The 22,512-nt window shown below is 39.2% G+C and overlaps 3 protein-coding genes across 4 annotated transcripts in view; 1 reads left to right on the forward strand and 2 right to left on the reverse strand.

Annotated features, from left to right (window-relative positions):
• Positions 1-74: 74 nt before the first annotated feature.
• On the reverse strand, positions 75-4,380 carry LOC117572183 (cullin homolog 1). The gene is made up of 4 exons (XM_034254836.2): positions 4,249-4,380; positions 2,442-3,585; positions 1,346-2,386; positions 75-1,259 (listed from the first exon to the last, which is right to left on the reverse strand). Exons 2-4 carry the CDS (start codon positions 3,315-3,317, stop codon positions 858-860), a joined length of 2,319 nt encoding a protein of 772 aa, XP_034110727.1. The 5' UTR covers positions 3,318-3,585; positions 4,249-4,380; the 3' UTR covers positions 75-857.
• Positions 4,381-4,523: 143 nt separating this feature from the next.
• LOC117572186 (uncharacterized) lies at positions 4,524-5,920 on the forward strand. The gene is made up of 2 exons (XM_034254841.2): positions 4,524-5,111; positions 5,257-5,920. Exons 1-2 carry the CDS (start codon positions 4,642-4,644, stop codon positions 5,414-5,416), a joined length of 630 nt encoding a protein of 209 aa, XP_034110732.1. The 5' UTR covers positions 4,524-4,641; the 3' UTR covers positions 5,417-5,920.
• The window catches only part of LOC117572182 (uncharacterized), a 35,135-nt gene continuing 18,530 nt past the window's right edge, over positions 5,908-22,512 (reverse strand). For both annotated transcript variants that reach the window (XM_034254835.2, XM_034254834.2), the window contains 2 exons: positions 17,373-19,479; positions 5,908-6,596 (listed from right to left, as the gene is read on the reverse strand). In XM_034254835.2, the coding sequence (XP_034110726.1) occupies positions 6,393-6,596; positions 17,373-19,479 (2,311 nt within the window). In that variant the 3' untranslated portion in view covers positions 5,908-6,392. The remainder of the gene's footprint in view (positions 6,597-17,372; positions 19,480-22,512) is intronic.

Genomic DNA, 22,512 nt, shown 5'->3' on the forward strand with positions numbered 1-22,512 from the left:
ACAGATGGGGCTGCTCAGTCGCTGCAGCGGATTGTCGATGTACCTCCCCTATGAAATGATTATATACGGCGTACTACACATTAAGTACGATGTTTATTTAACTTGAAACGCAGCTCGTCAAGTTCGCATATGCCAGTTTTACATATAAACAGTAGGTATCCCAAACGTTTCGATATCACTGTGAAATGATTGAATACAGACAGAGGCTAAGAAAAGCCGGCTTAAACGTACAATAATATTAATAACTGCTTCAAACTTATATATTTTGTTTTTTCTTTCGTCGTATGAACTTAACACTTGTCTTCTTTTGTTATTTTATGTATGCATTGTAATATGTATGTTTATGAATAAAATTATGAACAAAAAGATAAATTTGATCGAAATACAAAAAAAGTTACATGAAATCTTTTCTGTGCTTGCACATTTTTCATGCTTGGGTGTATAAATATTTTTCCATTCCTCTTATTTTTTTGTTATTCCAGGACTCGCGAAGCAAATTGAATATATTTTGAATTCGCACAGATTGCACTAATGAGTTTTACATTTGCTTTGCTTTGAAAAATATCCGTGTGAAAGGGCGTCAAATGCACGGCAGGATGAGAGGTGCACGCATTCTAAATGCGTGCAAAGATGTATAGATGCGTAATGTGTATGCGGTATGCAGCTAATCTGTAATCGTTTGATGATTACTGGCGGAACAGGATTTCATATTTTTTAGTTTTTACTTATATGTTGCTGTTGTTGGGAAGGGGGAGGGGTGAATTGGCAGGCGCTAATTGATATCCGGGAGATATCTCTAGTGGCAGGCAAATTATAAAAATTTTGGAACGATAATGTTTATAATATTAAACACAAACTTAGGCGAGATAACTATAAGTGTCCTTGTGTCCTTCCATACGCTCGAGATACTCCTTCTCAATCAAAATATCGATGCACTTCTTAATGACGGGCACGTTGGGCTTAAATCGAGTCGACAGCTGATTGAGCACCTCAGATATGAGATTTGTATGATTGAGGCGCTTGCGCATTTTCATGATGCGAACAATCGCAGCCTGTATCAATAGCTTTCGATCCTCCTCAATGTGTTTGGTGACAGTCTCCTGTTCCACCTTAAGCTCAGTCTTCAACGGGTGATTGATGTTAATGCGACGTTTCTTGCTCTTGTAATCCAAAAACAATTCCACTGTCGAGTCAGGCGTCAATGCGCTTTCGCTGTCGCTTGAAGTCAGCACTTTGGCTTTGAGCAAAATTTGCAATACCTTAACATTTCACAACCGAAAAAAAAGAGAAAATGGCCAAAGGTTAGTCAACATAATTAGCGAATCAAAAATGTGTCAACTCTCACCTGTATCAAGTTCTCCAGCTGCGACTGTGTGTTATCGCGCAACTGTTGTACGGTAAAGCTGGGTTGATCGTTGAACTGCAACAGCACTGACATCTGGAACGTGCTCACTTGCAGTGTATATACATTGCTGCGATTCACGTTCATTATAAGTTCGCCCTTGCACTTGTGGTACAGCCAGTTCAGTTTGCGACCTGAATGACGCGCCGAGTAGAAGATGGTAAACTGTTGCACGGAACGCTCCAATTCCGAGGGTAGCAGAAAGTTGTTGTTTTGGGTAAAGGGCCAAGCATTGGTGGACAGCACCTCGATACCAAAATCAATTTCGGACGTTATGCTTTGGGTCTTCAGGTACTCCTTGAAGTTTGAATTCAAATCCTTGGACAAGCCAATGTCCTGGAACATACGCTGCAGCTTAACAGTGTATTCATAACCGCATGTTTGCTTCAGCTTGGAGATCATCATTGCCTCGGCATCATCCGATGCCGATGTATGACTGACTAAACGCTTTGCCAGCATATTAGAGTAGTACTTCTGGAAGACATCTTTGTCTTCAATGTATTTGAAGACGACCATCACTTGATTTAGATTATCCTCAAGCTCCTTATCCTCGGGATTCTTCGATGATTTCTTGAGCAACAGATCGCAATATTTGGCCAACAATTCGGGTGACTTGCTGGCATTATTGGGTTTCGTAACCACATTCGAATTGATAAATTTGCCACAAGCTTTGTCCAACGAGGCCACAAATCCATTGTCATTATCAAAGGCGGTCAAAACGAGCGCATTATACTTTTTATGTGTATCGAGTATAGTTTGTACATAGGTTTTTGGATCGTTGGCCGCATCGCTGGTGCAGCATTTCTCAATGGCTTCCGTGCCCTGTTGCAGTATGTGATCCTCGAGTATTTTCTTCAATTGATCTAGATTTTTGGGTGATAGAGCAACCAGTGAGTACATTCGTTTCAGATCATCATTTCTGTCAGCGTTCAACAGATTTTGGAACTCGGCGTGGAATAATCTCAGATGCTTCTCAATCAGTACCTATAATGCAAATAATTAATATACGTTATCCTAGACCTCAAATATTTGTACTAACCTGTTCGCATGTCAATTTCAAGACATCTGCAGTAGTCTCATGTAGGTACGACAATGCATTCTTTGAATTGCGACCACGTACACGTTGTTTCTCCTCCTCCAGTCGATTCTCGACATGCTTCAAATACTCAGTCACAGTGTTGGTCGATAGGAACGCATCAGACTCTTTTTCGTAGAAAGCGTATGTGTCGGCAATGAATTTAACTTCGAAATTGTCTTTATACACCGACAACTTTTGTTCGGTGGCATCAGCATCCTCTTCATTGAAACTCAACTCTACGTAGCATTCGATAACATCGCGCACCAAAGCGCGATTAATAAGTTTGCCATGACGTTCCTCCTCGATAGACTTGAGAATCGCTTTGGTCACCGGCTCGTTGAGCACCTGGAATAGATGACCCTTCCATGCGACAAGTGCCAGACGATAAATCTTATAGATGCCCTTCTGGCCCTCCTCGCACTCGCGCTTCACCCAATTACGATTGAGATAATTGCAAATGCCATTGAGCACTTTGCTGGAGAACTGATACAACTTCCATTGCTTAGTATAGCGTGATAGAAGAACTTCTTCGCCACTAATCGACTGAAACTTGGTCAGCAAATCCCTTAGATAATCCTTGAGGAAGAGCTCCAAGCGATCATAGAGTTTCTTGCCCACCAACTGTGCACCGCCTGCTTTGCCACTGCTGCGCCCACTTGGGGCAGCACTTACACTTGTGCAATAGTCATACACATGCGTATAGAAGCGCATATATTGCTTGCGAGTCAGTGACTTTTCATGATCATATATCTGCAATATACCCTCGACTAGCTCCTTCCAGATGTCGTCCAAGTTAACGGGTCGCTGTGTTGTCTGTGCATTGCTCGAGCGATTCATTTTGGTAGCCGATGGCAAATCTTGTTTGCCTTCTACCCGTTCGTGGTGTTGTTGTTGTTGTTGTTGCTGCTGTTGTTGCTGCGATTGTTGTTGCCGCTGATGTTGATGTTGCGTAGAGAGAACAACCGAAGATGTGGTTTGACTATCCTGATGACGTCGCTTAGCTCCAGATCTCGTCTTGGGTATTTTGGTCGGAATTTTGGCAATTTAAATTTTACAATTTGTAAGAGATATTATACAAATATATCTTTTATATTTATTTTTTAATCTGAAAATAAAGTATATGAAAAAGAGAAATATGTTAATAAAGTAGGCCCCGCTTCAACTCCAATTGTCAAAATTCAATGTCATTTTATTGCGATACATAACAACAATAAAATATCTGTTATTATCATATTGGCATTGTATGTGCAATAAACACAGCTTTACACTTTGTGTATGTATATGTAATAACAGTTAAAGCTTGCGTTTACATAGCCTTGCAGCATACACTCACACACATAAACACACACATACACCTGCCTATGCGAGATTGCAGGTGTGTGTAAGTTCGCTAACAAGAAAAAGTGGCAACTTGTGCATGTTTGTTAGTATGTATGCACTAGCATAATTTAACTTCCTGATTAAATAAACACACCAAACACACACATACACAGTGATGATGACGAACCAGCGTAAAAAAATAAATAGAAGGGCGTAGCATTTGCAATTTTAATTGCATTGCAAATACTTTTATTGCAGTTTCATGTTGATTGGGTGCACAAAAATGTCTCTTCAACGTATTTCATTGGCATTAAATCTGTAACGACGTCGTGATTTCCCTTTTGGAGCACACGTATTTTTTTCTTTTGTTCGCCATTTTCACAATCAGTGGCACACAACACAAAACGTTTAAAAAGGGCAATTGCGATGCGTGAAAACACCAATTTACCTGTTGCGAGATATTGTTGAATGTTACGCATAAAGTGTACGCAATTTTTAGACATTTTCAACTTTAATTTAACTATATAAATGTTTTTCTATTAGCGCTTGCACAAAATTCACTTTTTCATCTAAAAGGAAGTACAATGTTGCCAAATTGGTTTAGCCAATGACAGTCATGATTTCGATAGTGTGGCAGCATTGTTTTTCGTAAGTTGGCAGGTCGATACAATGTTATCGATAACGAAAACTGAAAACCGATACGATAACAATATTGTGAGCTACGTAGCCCTAGTCAGTGTAAATAAATAGTAATAACAAAGCCGACGAATTTTTGAAAACGTCACAACAAATACGTGTAACCCATTTGGCGCTTAAAGTAGTAAATAGGCACTAAATATAAATGGAGCAAACGTCACATGGTTGGCAACTGTTAAGTGTTGCACTCTTGCTGTTCATATTGCTGCTACATCAACAACAAATCGACGCAGCGGCTGCAACTAAAAATGACACAGAACCTAACGTTGCTGCTAAGGGAATTTCAGTGAAAAAAGAACGACCGCTATCACCACCATCGCATGCGGAAATTGAAGCTACAACTGTAACGCCAACAAAAGTAGAGGCAGGAAAAACAGTGGAAATAAATGAAACGCCACAGCAGCAGAAGTTGAACCCCCCACAGCAGTCGGCGGGTGGGGAAAACGTGCATTCGACAGCTGATGAGGCTGTCGTCATGCCCGTTGATGAAAATGTGCACATAGAACGCTCTAAGACCAAAGGCGATGACTTTGCAGACTCCTTTACGCCTGTCTATTACGTGCTTGTAGGCATAACAAGTTCAGCCATTTTGCTGTTGATTGCTCGCGTTTATCGGTAAGTAGTGCATATATGTAAATAGTATATATGTGAGCGTGTGTGTGTGTGATGATCATTTAGATTTCACCATTTGACACGCACACATTTGCATATTCACGAGCTGATAAGGTTGGAATTTTATTCACTTCTTCTTCGTTTGTAGCCTGCGCTTGTCACGCGCTGAGCGCAAGTATGGTGTGCAAGGGGATCGAGCGAATCAGGAGCTGACACCGCTGCCTATGGCCATTGAGGATGTGAACAGCGATGAGGACGAGGATCATACGCTCTTCGAGGTCAATCGCCAGAGTATACGCATCTTATGAAGTCGCAACGATAACAAATAACCATGATAGCTTGCTGAAAAATAACTTGCAACACACACCACGCAAAAAAACCCACTTTACACGATTCTCAGTTAAGAAACTCGCCTTCTCAGTTGCTCAGTGTGTAACAACAACAACAATAACAACAACGATTGTAATTGTAGTGTATTATTGTAGTCGTACTAACCTAACTGTATAATTGCCTTAAGATTTACATTATACGCAAAGTTCTCTCTCAAACTTAACACACACACACAATGCAAACAGTTGAAGTTCATGTTTCAAACAAAAACAAAAAAAACATTTGTGATAACAATAATAAATACCATATGTATGTATGTAATGTAAGAGTTGCAATGCTTTTAAAACTAATTTTGTACACTTACCTTACTATAACTATAAGTTGTACAAGTATATTGAATATTGCTTGTAACAATTGTGTCTACAATTTGAAATAAATGTTAAAAAAAAAACAAAAGATTAAAGTCATCCATCATTTATTTATTCTCGACTTTTGCTTTATTTTGTTCGACTTAACAATTAATACGATACACAAGCATATTATCATAATCATTATCCTTCTTTCTGTTCGACTTACACAAAAATGCACTGACAAACTTAACAGCTAAGATCACAAAAATAATTTATTAACAATACTGCGGCTGCGGTTGCCAAAACCACCAAAACACAACAAACAATCTAATATGCCTAACGACTAAAGACTAAAAATTAGTATCTCTGCTTTTGCTAAACGCCTTTTCGAATTTTCGTATGTTATTATGATTGATCTCTATGAATTACTACGGCACTTTAATTTTGTTTACAATCTTCTCAATCCATTTACATATAGTATATAGTAAGTCTAGATAATTATGCGATATTTAATCAGCTAGCTAAGTAGTTAGTCATCATTAATATATAGTACTATACATAAAGATTAGTTAAAGAGTGTTTGCTCTGTTCCGTTTTTATTTGGCTAAATCATGCTGCCAAACATGCGTTTGCCGCGCGTTAAAACCAAACTGACAACCATAACGGTCAACAGAAAGAAGACCAGACTTAGAAACGTGGTGATGAAGCGACATCTTTGGCGGAACTTTTTCTCCTTTTCCATTTTGAGGCGCAGCTGCTCGGCGCGCGGCAAGTCGAGTGTAAAATCCGATTCGGGTCGAGAAGATGGCTGCATGATAAGAAATAAATGGTGTTATATTAAATATCGAAATATAGTAGGGATGTTAAGCTGTCAGTATTACAATTATCTTCCCAAAACAGAGATGATTATTACTGCTGGTTTTCATTTAAATAACTTTTGCAATTAAGTTAATTACTGCTTGGTGTTGAAATCTTTAAGCTATGCTTGTACGATAAGAAATAATGTACGTTATTTTGAATATCAAAATATTATAAATCAGTATAACAATTATCTCCCCATCGATCGATTGAAAATGGGGATGAATACTTCTGCTGTTTATTTTATTTTCAAATAAGTTTTGCAATTAACTTAATTAATGTTTTGGCGTTGAGTGTTGCGAGCTTTGCTTTAAGCTTTTTATTGATAATCGATTATGCAGATGCTAATTAGATTGCAGAGTATGCTGTGTGGGCCAGACAAAGACAACGCGATAAAGAAACAGCGATGATGAAGATCATCATCAAGCGGAGCATATCTCAAGTTGACCATCACATCAGAGCCAGAGACCGAGTCAGAGTCAGAGTGGACGAGTGACCAACCAGTGATCAGTGACTGACGATTGCTTTGACATTGATGCCTCACAAGTTGAGCTATTGATCTTATTTTATGTTTGCATACATACAATGATATTTTAGGCTAAGGTTTTGCTGCTTATTCGCTGCGTTTAACTCCCGTTTGGCCGCCCTTCTCTCCGCGTAAATGTTTCTTGATTTATTTGTTAAAAATTTGAGGCTCAGTCACAAATTGTTTGCCATAAATCACAGCATAAGTATTGCACATTATTGTACATTTTTTGCATTTTAACTCTGAGGCGTGGCACACTGCCCACATTCTCTCCCTCTCACACTCACGCACACACTCATAGCCTAACACACAGACAGAATACGAATACATGCAAAAAAGGGCGCAACGCACAACAATTTGACCCACTAAGCGTCCATTTGCTTGTTGTTGTTTTCTTTTTCGCATCATCTTTTTGAAATTTTAGCGACACAACCTTGAAATCAGTTCGACAAAAAATAATACAAACACACACACACACATGCGTGCATATTTATTATATGAATGTAGTAGTATGTGTGTGTGTGTGTTGACAGGCGAGTTGTTTGTTGCCTTTTGTTGATTCTCGCAAAACACGTTAAATTGTTATGCAATTTATGTAACATTTTACATTGTGAAATAATAAACAAGTCCACAGACATGAATGAAACAGAGCACAGCTAGAATTGACAGCAAACAAATATTATAATTAACTCAACATTAAGCAAAAAATAAGCATTTACCCTGAGGGGGACTACAACATTTTTTACAAGCCAAGCAAATTCGTCAAGAATTTTAAATTAATGAATGATTCATTCATTCATTCATTCATTAATTTGTGTGTTAGGTTCAGTGAACGAACAACTCGCGCATTAAAGCAATGGGAGCTCGATTAAAACATGAAGCAATCATGGAGAGTAATGGAGAACCATTGTTGTAAAAAGAGCAATAAACATTACACACTCATAGCCGGATGCTAAGTTCAAATTCTATAACAACTTAATGATATGTATCATATCGCATTTATTGTTTTCCAAGATCCGCATTTATCCAATTATCCAAAAATATCAGCGAGTGAAAGTTACGCATATGCAATAGTCATTAAAGGGCATTCAAGTGTAATTTTTATGTGTTTTTGTGTTAAAAGTGTTTTCAACACACACACACACACATACACAGCAAGCCATTTTAAGGTGTGTGTACATCAGTCAAACAATTCGCATTTTTTTGCACTTCATTGTAAGAGCGTATTTATTTATTTATCTTTGTACCCTGTAAGCAGTGAAAGTGTTTGAGAAGGGTATGCTAGACAGCAGAGCAGTTTACGCTGCAGCTTAGTGCAGCCATTAAATGCTTTGAAAAAATCACTGCTTGCTTGAACTTGTGCAAGCAGTGCAAACACTTGCTCGTGCATAGAGAACTGCAGGTGATTAGCTAGTCTGGCACTGCCCACCTTCTCTGCTGGAGCACTCTTTCATCTTTTTTTTTTGCCAGCTGTCTTCGGTTCGTTTTGGGTGATCATTTTTGTGCCGTGTCCGATTATTTTTTTTTTAGCCTGAGTTTCAGTTTCGGTTTGTTGTCAATGGGTTACACACACACACACACATAGACAGACACACAGACGTACTCAAATACTCATTTCAGACACATATGCGAGATATGAAATGAGAAATTAAAATGAAAACAACTTTACGGTATATTTTTGCCTTCCGGCTTCTTTTCGCTTCTTCTCTAGCCATTCCCCTCACTCCTACAGCAGATTGGCATTTTGCGTTTGCATTTGCGTTTATTTTTGCTTTTGCGTTTGCTTGTCTGAGGTTAGTGATGCCTTTAGCTGCTGCGGCGGCTGCTATTGTTGTTGTTGTTGTTTTTGTTGTTGTCGTTTGTTATTATTGCTGCTGTTTATCAGTCAAAGTACTTTGAAAAGACGACGTAATCGAAGCGTCGACGTTGACGGGAAAATTACCGCATAGTCTTGCGAGCGTGTGTGTCTGTGTGTGTGTGTGTGTGTGTGTGTGTGTGTATTCGTGTATAACGGTTTTATTGGCCCGGCAAGCAAATCAGGTGCACGTGGCTGCGTAACGCGAGTATGAAACACACACATACACGCAAATTAACTTGGAATTGGAATTTGGATGGGGAGAGTGATTTCTGATTGAGAGCTGTCAAGAGGCGTGAAATGTAAGTAAGTAAAGTGTGTGCGTGTGCGTGTGTGTGTGAGCGTATTTGCATATTATAAAAGATAAAAGAGACATTGACAATTGTATCTGAGAATCGAATGAATGTCAATCAGATGTGAGCAATAAGAGGAATACTAATATTCAGACGATGCACTACTTGTCGAGCCACCCTCGGCGGGGAATGGCAACGGCAACTTGTTGGACCCCGCCCTAAAGTCAAACAAGTGACGCGGCTCATTTGCAAATGATGCCACACGCATGCGGCAATAAATTATAAATAAATAAATAACATACAAATATACATATGACAAATATATTTGATATTGATTCGCTAAATATACACAGATACACTCTCACACACACACACACACTCACAAATATTTATTAGGCGTAAACTGATGCTGTAAATTCCCCTCGAAAAACCAGCCTTGAAATTAATTCGAGAGTGCCCGGTTTTATTTGATTTGCCAAGATACTTTGCAATAGGCAGCAAGTTCAAAAGAAAATCCATAGTTAAACGAATTTGGGTGTTAGCTTAAATGTTGATGGCGGGGTAGCAGCTATGATACTTTTTTTTAATTTGCAACACACGTTTTTCTCTGACATTGAAACCAATATTGTTGTACATACACTTTTTGTTTTATTATTGCTCTTTGTTGTTGTATTTGTTTCGTACTTTTTGGCTGGAAGTTGGCCAAGTTTAAATGTTGTTATTACCACATACGAGAGTGCATAAAGTTGAAAAATCGCTTGAGGTGAAAACAAATTTTAACACGTACTCATGCTAAGTACTTTTATGCATATGAGTCTCTCTTTATGAGTATGTGTTAGAGTGTGTGTGTGTTTATACTCGCATAATAAGAGTATATTTATGGTATGACTCTGTGGGAAATCCATGTGAACAAAGCACGTTTCGACATGCAAGTCTGTCTGCCGTCCGTCTGTCCGTCCGTCCGTCTACTACATGCACTCAAACTTATGCTTGGAGATAAGCCTGTTTATTATTGGATTTGGGCAATGCAGCTTCTTCAGAGACACCTGTGTGCCCGTTGAAAGAAAGGGTATTTTGAGGCTGATCACTTGTTTGTGGGAACCAGAAGAAGAAAGCCCAACTACCTCAATAACTTATGCATGTGTTCGAGGATGTTTACTAACTTTATCTTTGGCAGAAATGCTGCTAGAATTACAGCTAAAGTTATGACAACTTTCTTAAAATACTTCCAACTATGTTCTATATTTTTGTAATTAACAGTTGTCCATAGATTGTAGTTGAAAGAGGAATAGAAAATTCAGTGGGCTGTAGTTAAAATTTGTATAGAAAATTTATAAAGCACGTATAGATATTTCAATAGATTGTAGTTAAAGTTTCTATAAAATAGATTGTAGTTGAAATCGTATAAAGAATTCACTAGAAATACTTTAATTTAATGTTAGTTTAAGTTAACATATTTTGTTCCACAGTTTTATATTTAAATTTATAATTTCAAAGTTATTATTTTTTGCCAATAAAGCATAAAATATGTAGTATATACTATTTTTTTTTTATATTCACTTTTGCTTGCAATTCCTTTTTTAAGTTATACTCATAAAATAGTTTTTACGTTGCATAAATTCACTTTTAACGATCATTATATTATAAAGAAAAATCCTTCAAATGTATCTTTAGTTCAAGGATGAAGACACTTACTAGAGGGATATTTCCCATTTTTTATATAATTTTTGATGTAGACTGGACAATGAATGCTCTCGTCAGCAAGGTGCAAAGTAAACTAACCCAATGTGCGATAACTGTGTTCAAACATTCAACAATCGAGAGGAAAAAACTTCTGCAAAAGATTTCGCAGCCATAACAAATTAGCGGTTTGATGTAAATTGAACTGAAGTGTGGCAATAGGCAGCGTGGTTTATTGTTGGCTAATTGCCAGAGATTGACAGACTAAAGCTCTAAGCTTATTTGATTGTATTACATTGTACGCTCGTAAAGACTTATCAATAGAGCCGCCACTTTAAATACTATATGAAAATGTTAGAATCTCAAATTGATATTAAATAATACTTATTATTAAATAATTATGCTATTATGAGTTCAGCAAATATGCAATAGTAGAGTTTCCTACACCTTTTTTTGTGGGCATTTTCCAGATGTTTTTCTTGCAGCATTGAAAACGCGTTCAACAGTAACTAACGAAATGTTGCACAAAAGAAAAGCCGCAAAAAAACAATAACAATAACGCTAACAGCAAAATAAAACCAAACGGGCCGCCGGAAAATGTTTAGCAAAAAAGCAGAAAAGGAAAAACAAAATTGAGCACGCTTGAAAAGTTGGACAATTGATGGAGGGGGAGAGGGAAGAGGGCAGACGGTGGCAAACGCATTTGGCATTTGGCAGCTGGAGGCAGTTTAAACGGTAGCGACAGCTACACGAAATGCGTCAGTGTGTCAGTGAGTCAATCAACTCGAGCAGCAGCAGCAGCAGCAAGGATAGGCGTGTGTGTGTGTGTGTGTGAGTGTGAGTGGGCGTGGCAGCATTGCAACACTTTCATTTACCACATAATTAGTCGAGCATTTAGCGTGCACGCTTTGCATTCGCCAAGCTGCATTCCCACTGCACACAGTACACGTGGCGTATGAGTAATCAGCTGAAATTCAAGCACTATCGCTGGGAGAGGGAGAGGGCGTTGCAATTTAACTGCTTCCTGATTTTGCTAGCCGAAACTTATGTAAGCGCAGCAGCCTCCAGCCGTGGGCAATCGTCATCAAAACTTTAACCTCAAGGCGGGGCCAAAGGCAACGTTTCACAAATTGTTCGTCTGCGGCAATTGCATCGCTGCCTTTGCTTTTGCCTCTGCCTTTGCCTTGGCCAACTGCCCAGCGCGAGGGCTGCAACACCAAGGAGGAAAGGAAGATGCGAAGCGAAAGTAGATACGAGGGAAACACTTCCGAAATTTATAGACAGCAATCTCAGTCGAAGTGATATAAGTTATCTTCTCACAGAGAAGAAAATATATTTATTTTATAATTCGATTAGAGAAGATGTTGGAGAAGTAAACAAACCTACAGATCTTGGAATCTATAAGCATTAATATTGCCAAAATTTAAGTTGAAGCTTAAAATGGTAACTCTCTTCTCTTCATCATTATAATACCACAATAAATAGAAATAGTTTTTTACTTTACAGTTAATGAAAATAAGCGCATATTCCTCTAAAAGCTCTAGACTTTTCAGAGTTTTCTTGAGGCACTCATCATATATTTTGTATTATTTATAAAATTTAAAAGTTATTTAATTTGTATTATTCAATTAACTTTTATTTGTGAATTGATATTTGATTATTGACAACCGATAATTATAATTCAAATAACTTAGAAACCTCTCGCTTGTCAGATAATACAATTTATATTATGTGTGCCGCATAATAAACACATTTTTGATGTATTCTGAAAATTTCATTACGATTATTTGATTTGTAATCACCAAATAGGTAACTACGCAAACATATCATAAATAAAAAATATAGAAAATATGTATCTAGGAGAAGTAGATAAATTCCTGTCGCATATATCGAAAACTACAAGATCCAAAATTGCCGAATTTTGTCTAAGTTTACCCATCATCAGTGGAATTGTAGACTAAATGAAAATCAATTAAAATTTTTAGTTAAAGGAAAACGTTTTTAAAGTTTTCTTAAATGTTCATCACGATTGAATAATACATAAGTATTAAGCAAAAACTATTCATTTGGCTTAGATTTGTTATGCCACAATAGTTTTATAATCCTTAAGAATGTGTATAGGGCAACTCTCTTTTGGACATGCTCGATTGTAACTTTCTGGCTGCACTAATGAAATTTACGTAGATTCGATTTACAGATAAAACATCCCTCGCTCTGCCTGAGGAACTACAGCAAGCAGCGTACTGAGGAACTCGCAGTTTTTTTTTGGTGCGTTGACTGGCGACATTTTCATGTCCACGTCCACATCCAGTTGCGAGTTGTTGTTTTTGGTCTTTGGATTTTGGTTTTTGCTTTTGGTTTGCTCTTGGCCAAATGGAAATTGCCATAACACCCAGATTGTGCTGTGTCTGTTTAACTGCATTTGATGGGTGACTGTAACGACGACAACGACGATGGTGATTGCAACACTTTGCGGCAGCCACTTCTAAATAGTAAAAACTGCTGCGGCAGCAACTTTGTCGACCAGATCGCCTTACATTTTGTCGTCTTTTTTCGCGTATTTTCGTTTTTCGTTTTTCGCATTCGTTTTCGGTTTTCTGTTTTCGTTTTCATTTTGGCATTCATGACAGCAAACGAGTTATATGCCGGCCAATTTGCCGTGGGACGAGTTTCGTTTTCGCGGCCTGCCAACTGAGAACTTGCCCAGCAACCAGCCAGGAATGGAAAGCGAGAGGAAAGAGAGGAGAGGAGAGAGGAAAGAGGACTCTGGTGGGCAGGCAGCGAATGTTTGCTCTTAGCCTGTTTTGGTTTTACACTGTTTTGGTCCAGCAGCAGCAGCCCCTTTGCTTAATTGTGGCAACGTCCTTAAAGGTCATTCAAGTTGTAGGGCAACAATGTGGATTGCATCGCACCGGTTTTTCGTTATGGTCTCTGCCACTTGCCACTTGTGGCATGCCATGCTCTTGTTGTTGTCGCAGTTGCAGTTGCATTTTTTATCTGGGTCTCCATCGATGGCGGTCAGTTGGTCAGCCAGCCAGCCAGCCAGCCAGCCAGCCAGCCATCTAGCCAGATAAGCAGGTAGCTGCTGCTACCTGTTCCACAAGATGCTGCAGGCCAGCGGCTGCCGCTGCTGCTGCTGCATTTTTAACGGAATTTTAAGGTTAACCAGTACAGTTGCTGACGCTTCGCTCGTCGCTCGTCGCTCTGCCGTTGTCATTATTATTGTTGTTGTTGCCTTTTGCACTAACTGTTTGATTGCAGCCAGCATTAAAGCCAAGCTTACACAGCTTACAATGCGATCACAATGGAAGCGCGGAAGCCTCAAGTTCACAACCCACATAGCTCAACCTGCATATTGATAAGTAAATGCAGCAGCAAACAGTGCAGAGAGTGAAGCTAAAAGTGAGTTAACTAAATGGGAGTATACCCTGTAGCTAAAGCATTATTTACTTGTATAATGATTTATTGAGTGGAAGTTGTAAAAGATTTGTAAGCATTTAAGAATTGGTGTCAGCTCTAACAAAAGGTATTTAATGCCCCGCATAATCTATTATAATAGTTTAACAAATTGTTAATTATGTTCTTAAAACTACTTTATTTTTCGCTAAGTGATCTTCTTTTATCGTCTGCTCTTTACACTTGAACCCTTGTAATTATCCCATTTACTAATAAAGTTTTCAATCAAGCAAAAAAGTACTTTAGCTGCTGAACAATTAAAAAGTAGAGTTGCAAAAGTGAAGAAGGTATAGATATAGAAAGATATATACAGACTAGATATACATAGTTAGATATAGATATACATACATATATATAGATAGATAGATATACATACATTTTCTGCAGTTCTTCCCCATCATTATTACCCTCTTTACTTGCATTTATATTTATCTACTCATTTGCAGACAGATAAACTTATCTTAACAGGTTTATCCCAGATCATCTTGATAATTTTAATTTCTCTTTGATTCATACTACTACAACTTCTACTTCAACTTTTCCTTCACTACTTCCCAGCTGCAGGGTATTTGAAGCCATGACCATAAGGCGAATAAACTAATGTCGCGCACTGTTTGCCAATTGCTGTTTTTTGAGCTGTGAGCTGAGTCAACACAACAAATAGAGAAAACAACAAAAGCGACTTCTTTCTGTGTATTGGCATTGAAAGTGAAAACTCATTGAGATTCTCCATGCATTGGCCGAGAGACCAAACAAGGCCCACACCAAGTTGGCTTGATTACTTGCTCTGTACGATGTGTGTGTGTGTGCGAGTGTGTTTGTGTGTGTGAGCGTGTGTAGAGCGGATATTGCACAATCCAGAACGGAAAGGAAGTCAAACATGGGGCGAAGAACAAACGTTCGTTCGTTCGTTTCGTTTCGTTTTGTTCTGTTTGCCAAACACTTAGATAAACGTGACCGAGTTTAATTAAACGTTTTGCGCTTTACAAGCCACAATTGAAATGTGACTTTAAGCAAATACAACTAGTTAAAATCGTATGTACTTAATAAGTGTTAGTATCTGCTGCAGCTGCAACTAAGAAAACTTTCAAGTGGACCAACCCATAACGTGTCAAGATTTCTATCTGCAACTCCAACTCCAACTGCAACTGCAGAATGATACTTGAGCTTGGTTTGGCAATCACGTTGACAGTCATTAGATGTAATTATGATCCCTTTCAGAATGGCATTAAACAGTAGCCTGCTTCACTGTGTGGCACGCACATCATTAATCATAATGCCAATAATACGAATCGAGAGACTCGTGTCTCGAGTCTCTGTTACCAAATCGAACATTGGCCATGACAGCGATAATATCTCGAATCGCCTGCTGCATAATAAAACAAACATCAGCATTGGCTGTCATTGTATGCATGTGTGTGTGTATGTGTGTGTGTGTGCGAGTATTTGTATGCTTAACAACAATAATAGTAATGATGGCGTCAATGCTGATGACGTCCGGTGATGGCGTTGTCGACGCATCCGTTGCTTCTGCTGTTGTTGTGCGGGTGTCAACGGCACTCACGATAGTTGCGGCTGCAGCCAACAAGTAGCTGCAACATTGCTACCAAAATCGATCACATTGCGGCCAAGGATGAAATTAATAAAAGGTTGCACGAACCAATGAAACCAATGAACGAACGAACCAACAGCAACACAAAATTGATGCCATTTACATTGGCAAATTAATGAGTCAATGATTTGCTCTTCGATTCGATGAATAAAACGCCTTTGAATATGCAGCAGCAGCAGCTGCTTTTGATAAGCACAAGCTGCCACTGTATTTGCTCTGGCCCCACAGCAAAACATTTGCTTAATTGTCTTTACCTCGACTCTTGCTGCAGATATTAATCATATGCCTCGTTAAGTATACGCTCCGTAAGCCGGACAGTTGCTTTTAATTATGCTGGAGGCTTAGCAAAATTGTCAATTGTGCATAAACAGCAATTACACTCAGCTAACGATTGATTAAATTTGCCTTTTCCATGTGTCATACCACAATAAGCCACACACACACACATTACGTATACGCGCTGCATGCCCAGCATGCAAAATAGCAAGTAGCAATAATTGCAGCTTGAGCTTTGGCACCTGGTCTCAGTAGCATTTAATGGGCAGTGTTGAATGTTCTAATATAAGATTAAGTATACGCCTTGTAGGCTTATTGGTTTAGACAAAGCAGCTCTTTGTTTGAAATTGGTGCTTAAAATGTTCAAAGACAATATTAGCTTCGATTCATACTAAACATAGCAAACTAAAAGACTTAGAGACATTATCTTTGTTTGAAATTAGTACTTAGAATGATTTAATACAATATTAAGCATACGCCTTGTAGGCTTAAAAGCTTAATTACATAGCAAACATAGAAGTAGTATCTAGAATGTTCTAAGCCAATATTAAGCATACGCCATGTAGACTTATTAGATTAACTGCATAGAGTTGATCTTTGTTAGAATGTTCTAAGACCATGTTAAGTATACGCACTTTTGGCTGAATAGCTTGACAGCATACTTAATATAAAATTTCTCTTTGTTTAAAGTTAGTAATAAGGATGATAATATTAAGTATACGCCCTGTAAGCTGATTAGAGCTAATCTCTGTTGGAAGTTAATGCTTAGAATGTTCTAAGACAATATTAAGCATACGTCACTTAATTCAACTAGCTTAATTCCATACTAAATATAGAAAACAAGGAAGATGTATAAAAATTCTTCTTCATATTAATACATAGCATGTTTCAAGATAAGAGCTAATCTCTGTTTGAAGTTAGTGCATAGAATGTTCTGAGACAATATTAAGCATATGCTTAGTTGCTTACAGATTCTCAGTTAGAATCTTGCCCTCCCTCAACCCCTTTCCCTCACCCCTTTTACTCACATATGACAGCGTCGGATGAGCGCTGCTGATGACCAGCTCGTTGCCATGTCGCTGCTTGCCCAGCAACGATTGATGCAGTCGATTGGTGCCGTAGTACATCTCCCAGATGCTCGGCTTCTTGCGATGCCACTCCGCAATGCTGTCCACCTTATCGTTGCCGCTGCCACCGCCGCCGCCGCCGTTGCCCAGCCGTGATGTGGAACTTTCGGCTGCCAAGACGGGCTTGTGAAAGTTGAGATTGCGTTGCATTTGCGTGACCATCGTCGTGGTTGTCTTCAGTTCCAGTGGCGGCGAAGGCGTGCCCGAAGGTGTTGTCGTCGGAGTGGGCGTGGTTGTCTGCGTCAGTGTGGGCGTGACACTGCACGATGGTTCCGCAGATTCCACATAACACTCGGCGACGGGAAAAACCTCGCTGATCGATTTGCGTTTCATTTTGAAGTTAGGATCGCTGGCACAACGAATGGTCATGATTTGTTCGCGCACACTCAACGGTCGTCCATTTGCCGAGATGAGCACACCATCGCGCACCGACTCGTAGGCATTGAGCTGCACATCGCCAGCGTAGCTGCGGCGCCTTTCAAAGGCATTCTGCAGTCGCAGCACATGTTGTTGCCGGCCCAGGCCGCTGCACAGTTGCCGCAGCTCGAGTTCGCTGTGCTGATTCATGCGCTGCAAATAAGATTCGAGCTCGTCCTTCAGTGTTTGTATCATGCCCTCCAGCTCCTGCGGAATGTCCGTGGTGGGCGTCGGCTGCAGCAGGCGAATCTTATCGCGCACATCTTCGAGCAGCTCGCGTGTGTTCTGGAAATGCAGCTGATCCTCGTAGCGCTTGGCATACGAGGCATTCGCCGTGGAATCGGTGTCCAGGCGATAGGCATCCTCCGGGCAGGAGTTGATGTATTTGGCACACTTGTAATTGTTCTCCTCCAGCTGCTCGTCGCTGAGAAAACTTGGATTATCAATGCCCGCAAACAGTTGCTGGCGCATTTGTTGCTGTTGTTGATGATGTTGTTGTTGCTGCTGCTGCTGTTGTTGTTGTTGCTTTGGCTGCAGCAGAAAGGCATCCAAGTCAATGTCGAGCAGCGAATCATCAATGGGCTCTAACTGTTGCTGTTGCTGCTGCTGTCGCTGCGTATCGTAGCCCTCGATGATGGTGGGCAACTGATTGTAGGCACGCAGCTTTTCGCCAATGTCCAGAGTTGTGGCTGCCGCTGACGATGCACGCTCCTTGCTGTTGGCATCCTGCTGCATAAAGGACACAATGTGCTGCTGGGCATAGAGGCAGGGGAAGGTCTTCAAATGGCGATCCAAATTCTCAATGCTTGTTTCCAAAATGCGCAGCTTATCGCTGTAGTGCGGCAATAATTGCTGCTGCTGCTGCTGTTGTTGTTGATGTTGCTGATGTTGATGTTTATGTTGCTGCTGCTCCTGATGGCTGCTGATGGCAATTGTTCCATTGCCCGTTGTGCTGTCTGCTGTGGCCAGCGACGGGACAGCTGTGGTAGCCGCATCTTGCATTGCCAAATGCTGACTAATCGTCGTCACTTTCGTTGGCAGCTGCAATGCTGGCCGCTGTTTAGCGGCAACCATTTTGTCGCTCGCTTCTAGGATATCTATGACCGGTTCGCAATAGATGTGCTCGTCCAGCGAGTATGTGGAGCAAACATGGGAGCTATAGTAACCGGACGAGCCACTTTTATCCGTTGAATAGTGTGAGCCGCTGCCAGCACGAGTTGCCGATGTTGCTGCCGCTGCCGCTGCAGCAGCAGCTGTTGTTGCTGCTTGTGTTGTTGCTGCTGCTGTCGAAGTGCTGTTGTTGTTGTTATTGTTGTTGCTGGTGGTGCCCAGGCCAGAGTCTGTGGTATGTGTGCTGCTGGCATTGGATGCAATCGAGCGTTTCTTGTTTCTCGTTTGAGCTGTTGCCATTGCTGTTGCTGTTGCGGTTGCTGCTGCTGCTGCTGCCGATGCCACTGGCATTTCGTTTGCTGCTGCTTTTGCTCTGGCCATAGATGTGCCCGTCTGGCATTCGAGTCCAGTCGAGCTATTCGCGTGGATCATCGAGAGCGACGCTGTCAATGGCATTGAAGTCACCACATGACCGCCAACACTGCAATAGAGAGAAAGAGAGAGAGAGAAACGAAAATGAGAAAAAAAAATAAGAGTGCAAGTAAAATATCATGGAAAAATTTGTCGAGGAGTCGTCGCGACTCTCGGTCGAAAGGGAAACTTAAAGCTAGCCGCATGGCAATGAAAGTGGTTTCTGCTGCTCGTCGAGTCGATTGATGTGGGTTAGTAGTAGTTGTTGTTGTTGTTGTTTTTCCACGACAACGTTTTTATTTTTAGCTGTGTTTTCGCTTGTGCCACAAATCAGTGCAGCAAATACGAGTAGCGAGTCAGTGCTTGCAACAACTGCAGTTGCCGCAGTTGCTGTCAATTCAATAAATCTTCAGCTCAGCTCAACTTATTTAATAGCTCTTTAATGTGTCTGGAATTCTCAAGCTCCACTTTGTATGGAATATTTACATTTTAACGGAGTTTTTTTTCGGTTTTTAACTACCGAAACCGAAATTGAAACCAAAATTTCAAAAAAACTGCCAAGAAGCAAAAAAAAATCACATTTGCCATGCAACATCAAAATTCAATTCCGAACCGAAAAAGAAACTCGTTCTAAACAGGATTTCAGCTTGAGTAACTGTTGCAATTCCGTTTTTCTTTTCTTCATTTTTTGTTTGTTTTGGTTTTTTTTTTTTGGCAATATTTTGTGTGTTTTAGTTACTACAAGTCAAACCGTTAGGAGGCAGCTATTGGCTTTTTAGCGATTCTAAATAAGAGTTGGATAAATTTGAAGACTACTTTTAAGTATTAGTTATTATTATTATTATTTGTAAGAAAAAGATTTGCATTTGAAAAATGTAATTTCTGAAACTTAACTTGACAATCATTTAATTACAAATATAACTCGTTTTTAGTGCATGATTAGCAAAAAGAGTTTTTATTGTTTTTACAAAATATAGTATATAGTTTTGTAAAGTTGAAAGCTTCTAAATTTTAGAGCACGAATTTATGTTTTAATCTCATAATGAAATTTTTAATTTTCTAAATATCAGTTGGAAAATTTATGTGAACTCTTAATTCTTATTCTTATAATTTGCATATTTTTCAGGAAAAGGATTTGATTTCAAATATATAATTTCTGTTCGTCAAAGTTGAAAATTATTTAACTTAAAAAATAACCATTTTGCAGGATTTTTTCAGAAAAAAGAATTCACTTCGGAAAATGTAATTTTTGTTATTTATTTTACTGGTGAATCATGCAATTCAAAGTATTATTTTTTCTTATGTTTTTGAGCTAAGGAATTAGTCTTATTTTAGTGAGTTCTTTTATTGAATATTTTAATACTGTTTTTAGACACAAAAACTTATCAATTCTTGCATGTAACTTAAGCTTGTATGTTATTTTCGCAATTTAAGCTTGAGTTTAGTTGAGTTACAAAATTCATTTAAAAAGAACAAGCTCTTGTACTACAATATATTTCAATCTGTAGAGAATGAAAAGTTGTCATGAATTTGGGACCAGAGGCGCCGCCGTTATGACTTTATTTAAAGGAGTCCGCCTTCGTCTCTAACTTGGGGCATTGGGTCAGATGCAACATTGAGGCATTGAAGCTTTGCGGCACGTTATAAATTTAAATTGGGCAATTGCGTAATAACGGTGTTCGTTCTTAGCCGACCATGTTGCAGCTCTCTGCTGCGTAATGCAACAAAATTGATAAGTTGCCACCAGTTTTGTTGTTGTTTCTGTGTTTTTCTTTAATGTTTTTTTTTTTGGGTATGGACTTGGACTTGGGTTTTGGGCTTGGTTCACAGTGGACGTATAAGAGTGGGGGCTATGCTATGGTTATTAAGACCAGCTTGTTTATCGATGCGTTTAGTTTGGTTTGTTGAATGTTTTTTTTTGTTTTTTGATTTTTTCCATTTTCATTTTCATTTTTTTTTTCTTCACTTTTTTGGGCTCAATATGTAATCGACAAGGTTAACGTTCCATCGCGGCTTGAAGCATGAAATATTTTGCAATAGATTTGCGTATTTATTTGTGAGCAGTGTTAATTAAAATGTTCAGCCTCGTTTGCATGTCGGAACATGGGCCGTTAGCTTAGTTACTAGAAGCAAATAAAACTAAAAAAAAACCATACACACACATACACACACTTACTAAGAAACTGTGTGTGTTCGCTAATTATTGTTGACTTCGAGTGCCACAACAAATTAGAGTTTGGTCCAACAACAGCTTTGACTTAGTTTGTTTTTTCTTCTATTTTTGCAACAAAATAAAAAAAAAATGTAAAATTAGCCAACGTCCTTCTCACTAACTAGTTAACTATAAGCAACTAAAAATATGAGTAAAGTCTGAATATATGAGTATAAATATAAGCATAAGTAATAGGCAGTCTCTACTGCTGCTGCTGCATGGCAAATCAATCAAACTAATCGCACATTTACATTGTTGCGATTATTCGCACATGCTTAGCCAGAAATATTTAGTATGTTATTGGCAGCCAGTTAGATAGATAGCTAAGCCGAGACATTGGCCCTGGCATAGCTACGACTGCGACTTGGCCAACAATATTGAATACAAATTATCGACGCGACGATCGATCGAAACTATTTAATAGCGGTAATAATGGGCAAATTGACCGTCGCGTAACTGCATCCATCGGGCTGCCTTTTGATATTCTGGCTACTTAAACACGGACTTCAAGTGCGAGAATGAGTATAATAATAAAAAACAAAATTCGCATTGCTCGATCGACCTTCTCGCCATGCTCATTGTACAAAGTAGTTGATATGAATCGACACCTCGACACATTGGTAGCACAAATACACTCACACACACATACACGAGCACATGAGTGTTCTTAAACATGATTCCGAATACCTTCTCTATAATCAAATTCGGTGTTTAACATGCGACGACTCGTCGCAGCTCAATGCCTTGCGAAAGGGAAGCGTTGCACTCAATAATAAACATGTCCGTATAGAAGTTGTTTCACTCTAGTTGTGTTCGATGTTGCCAGAAGTAGTTATAGTTGTCTAACTAATAACATATCAAGATCAAGAGCGAGCGCGAGTGTTTTGGAAG

Source organism: Drosophila albomicans, chromosome 3 (assembly GCF_009650485.2).
Source record: "Drosophila albomicans strain 15112-1751.03 chromosome 3, ASM965048v2, whole genome shotgun sequence".
Taxonomy (NCBI): Eukaryota; Metazoa; Arthropoda; class Insecta; order Diptera; family Drosophilidae; genus Drosophila; species Drosophila albomicans.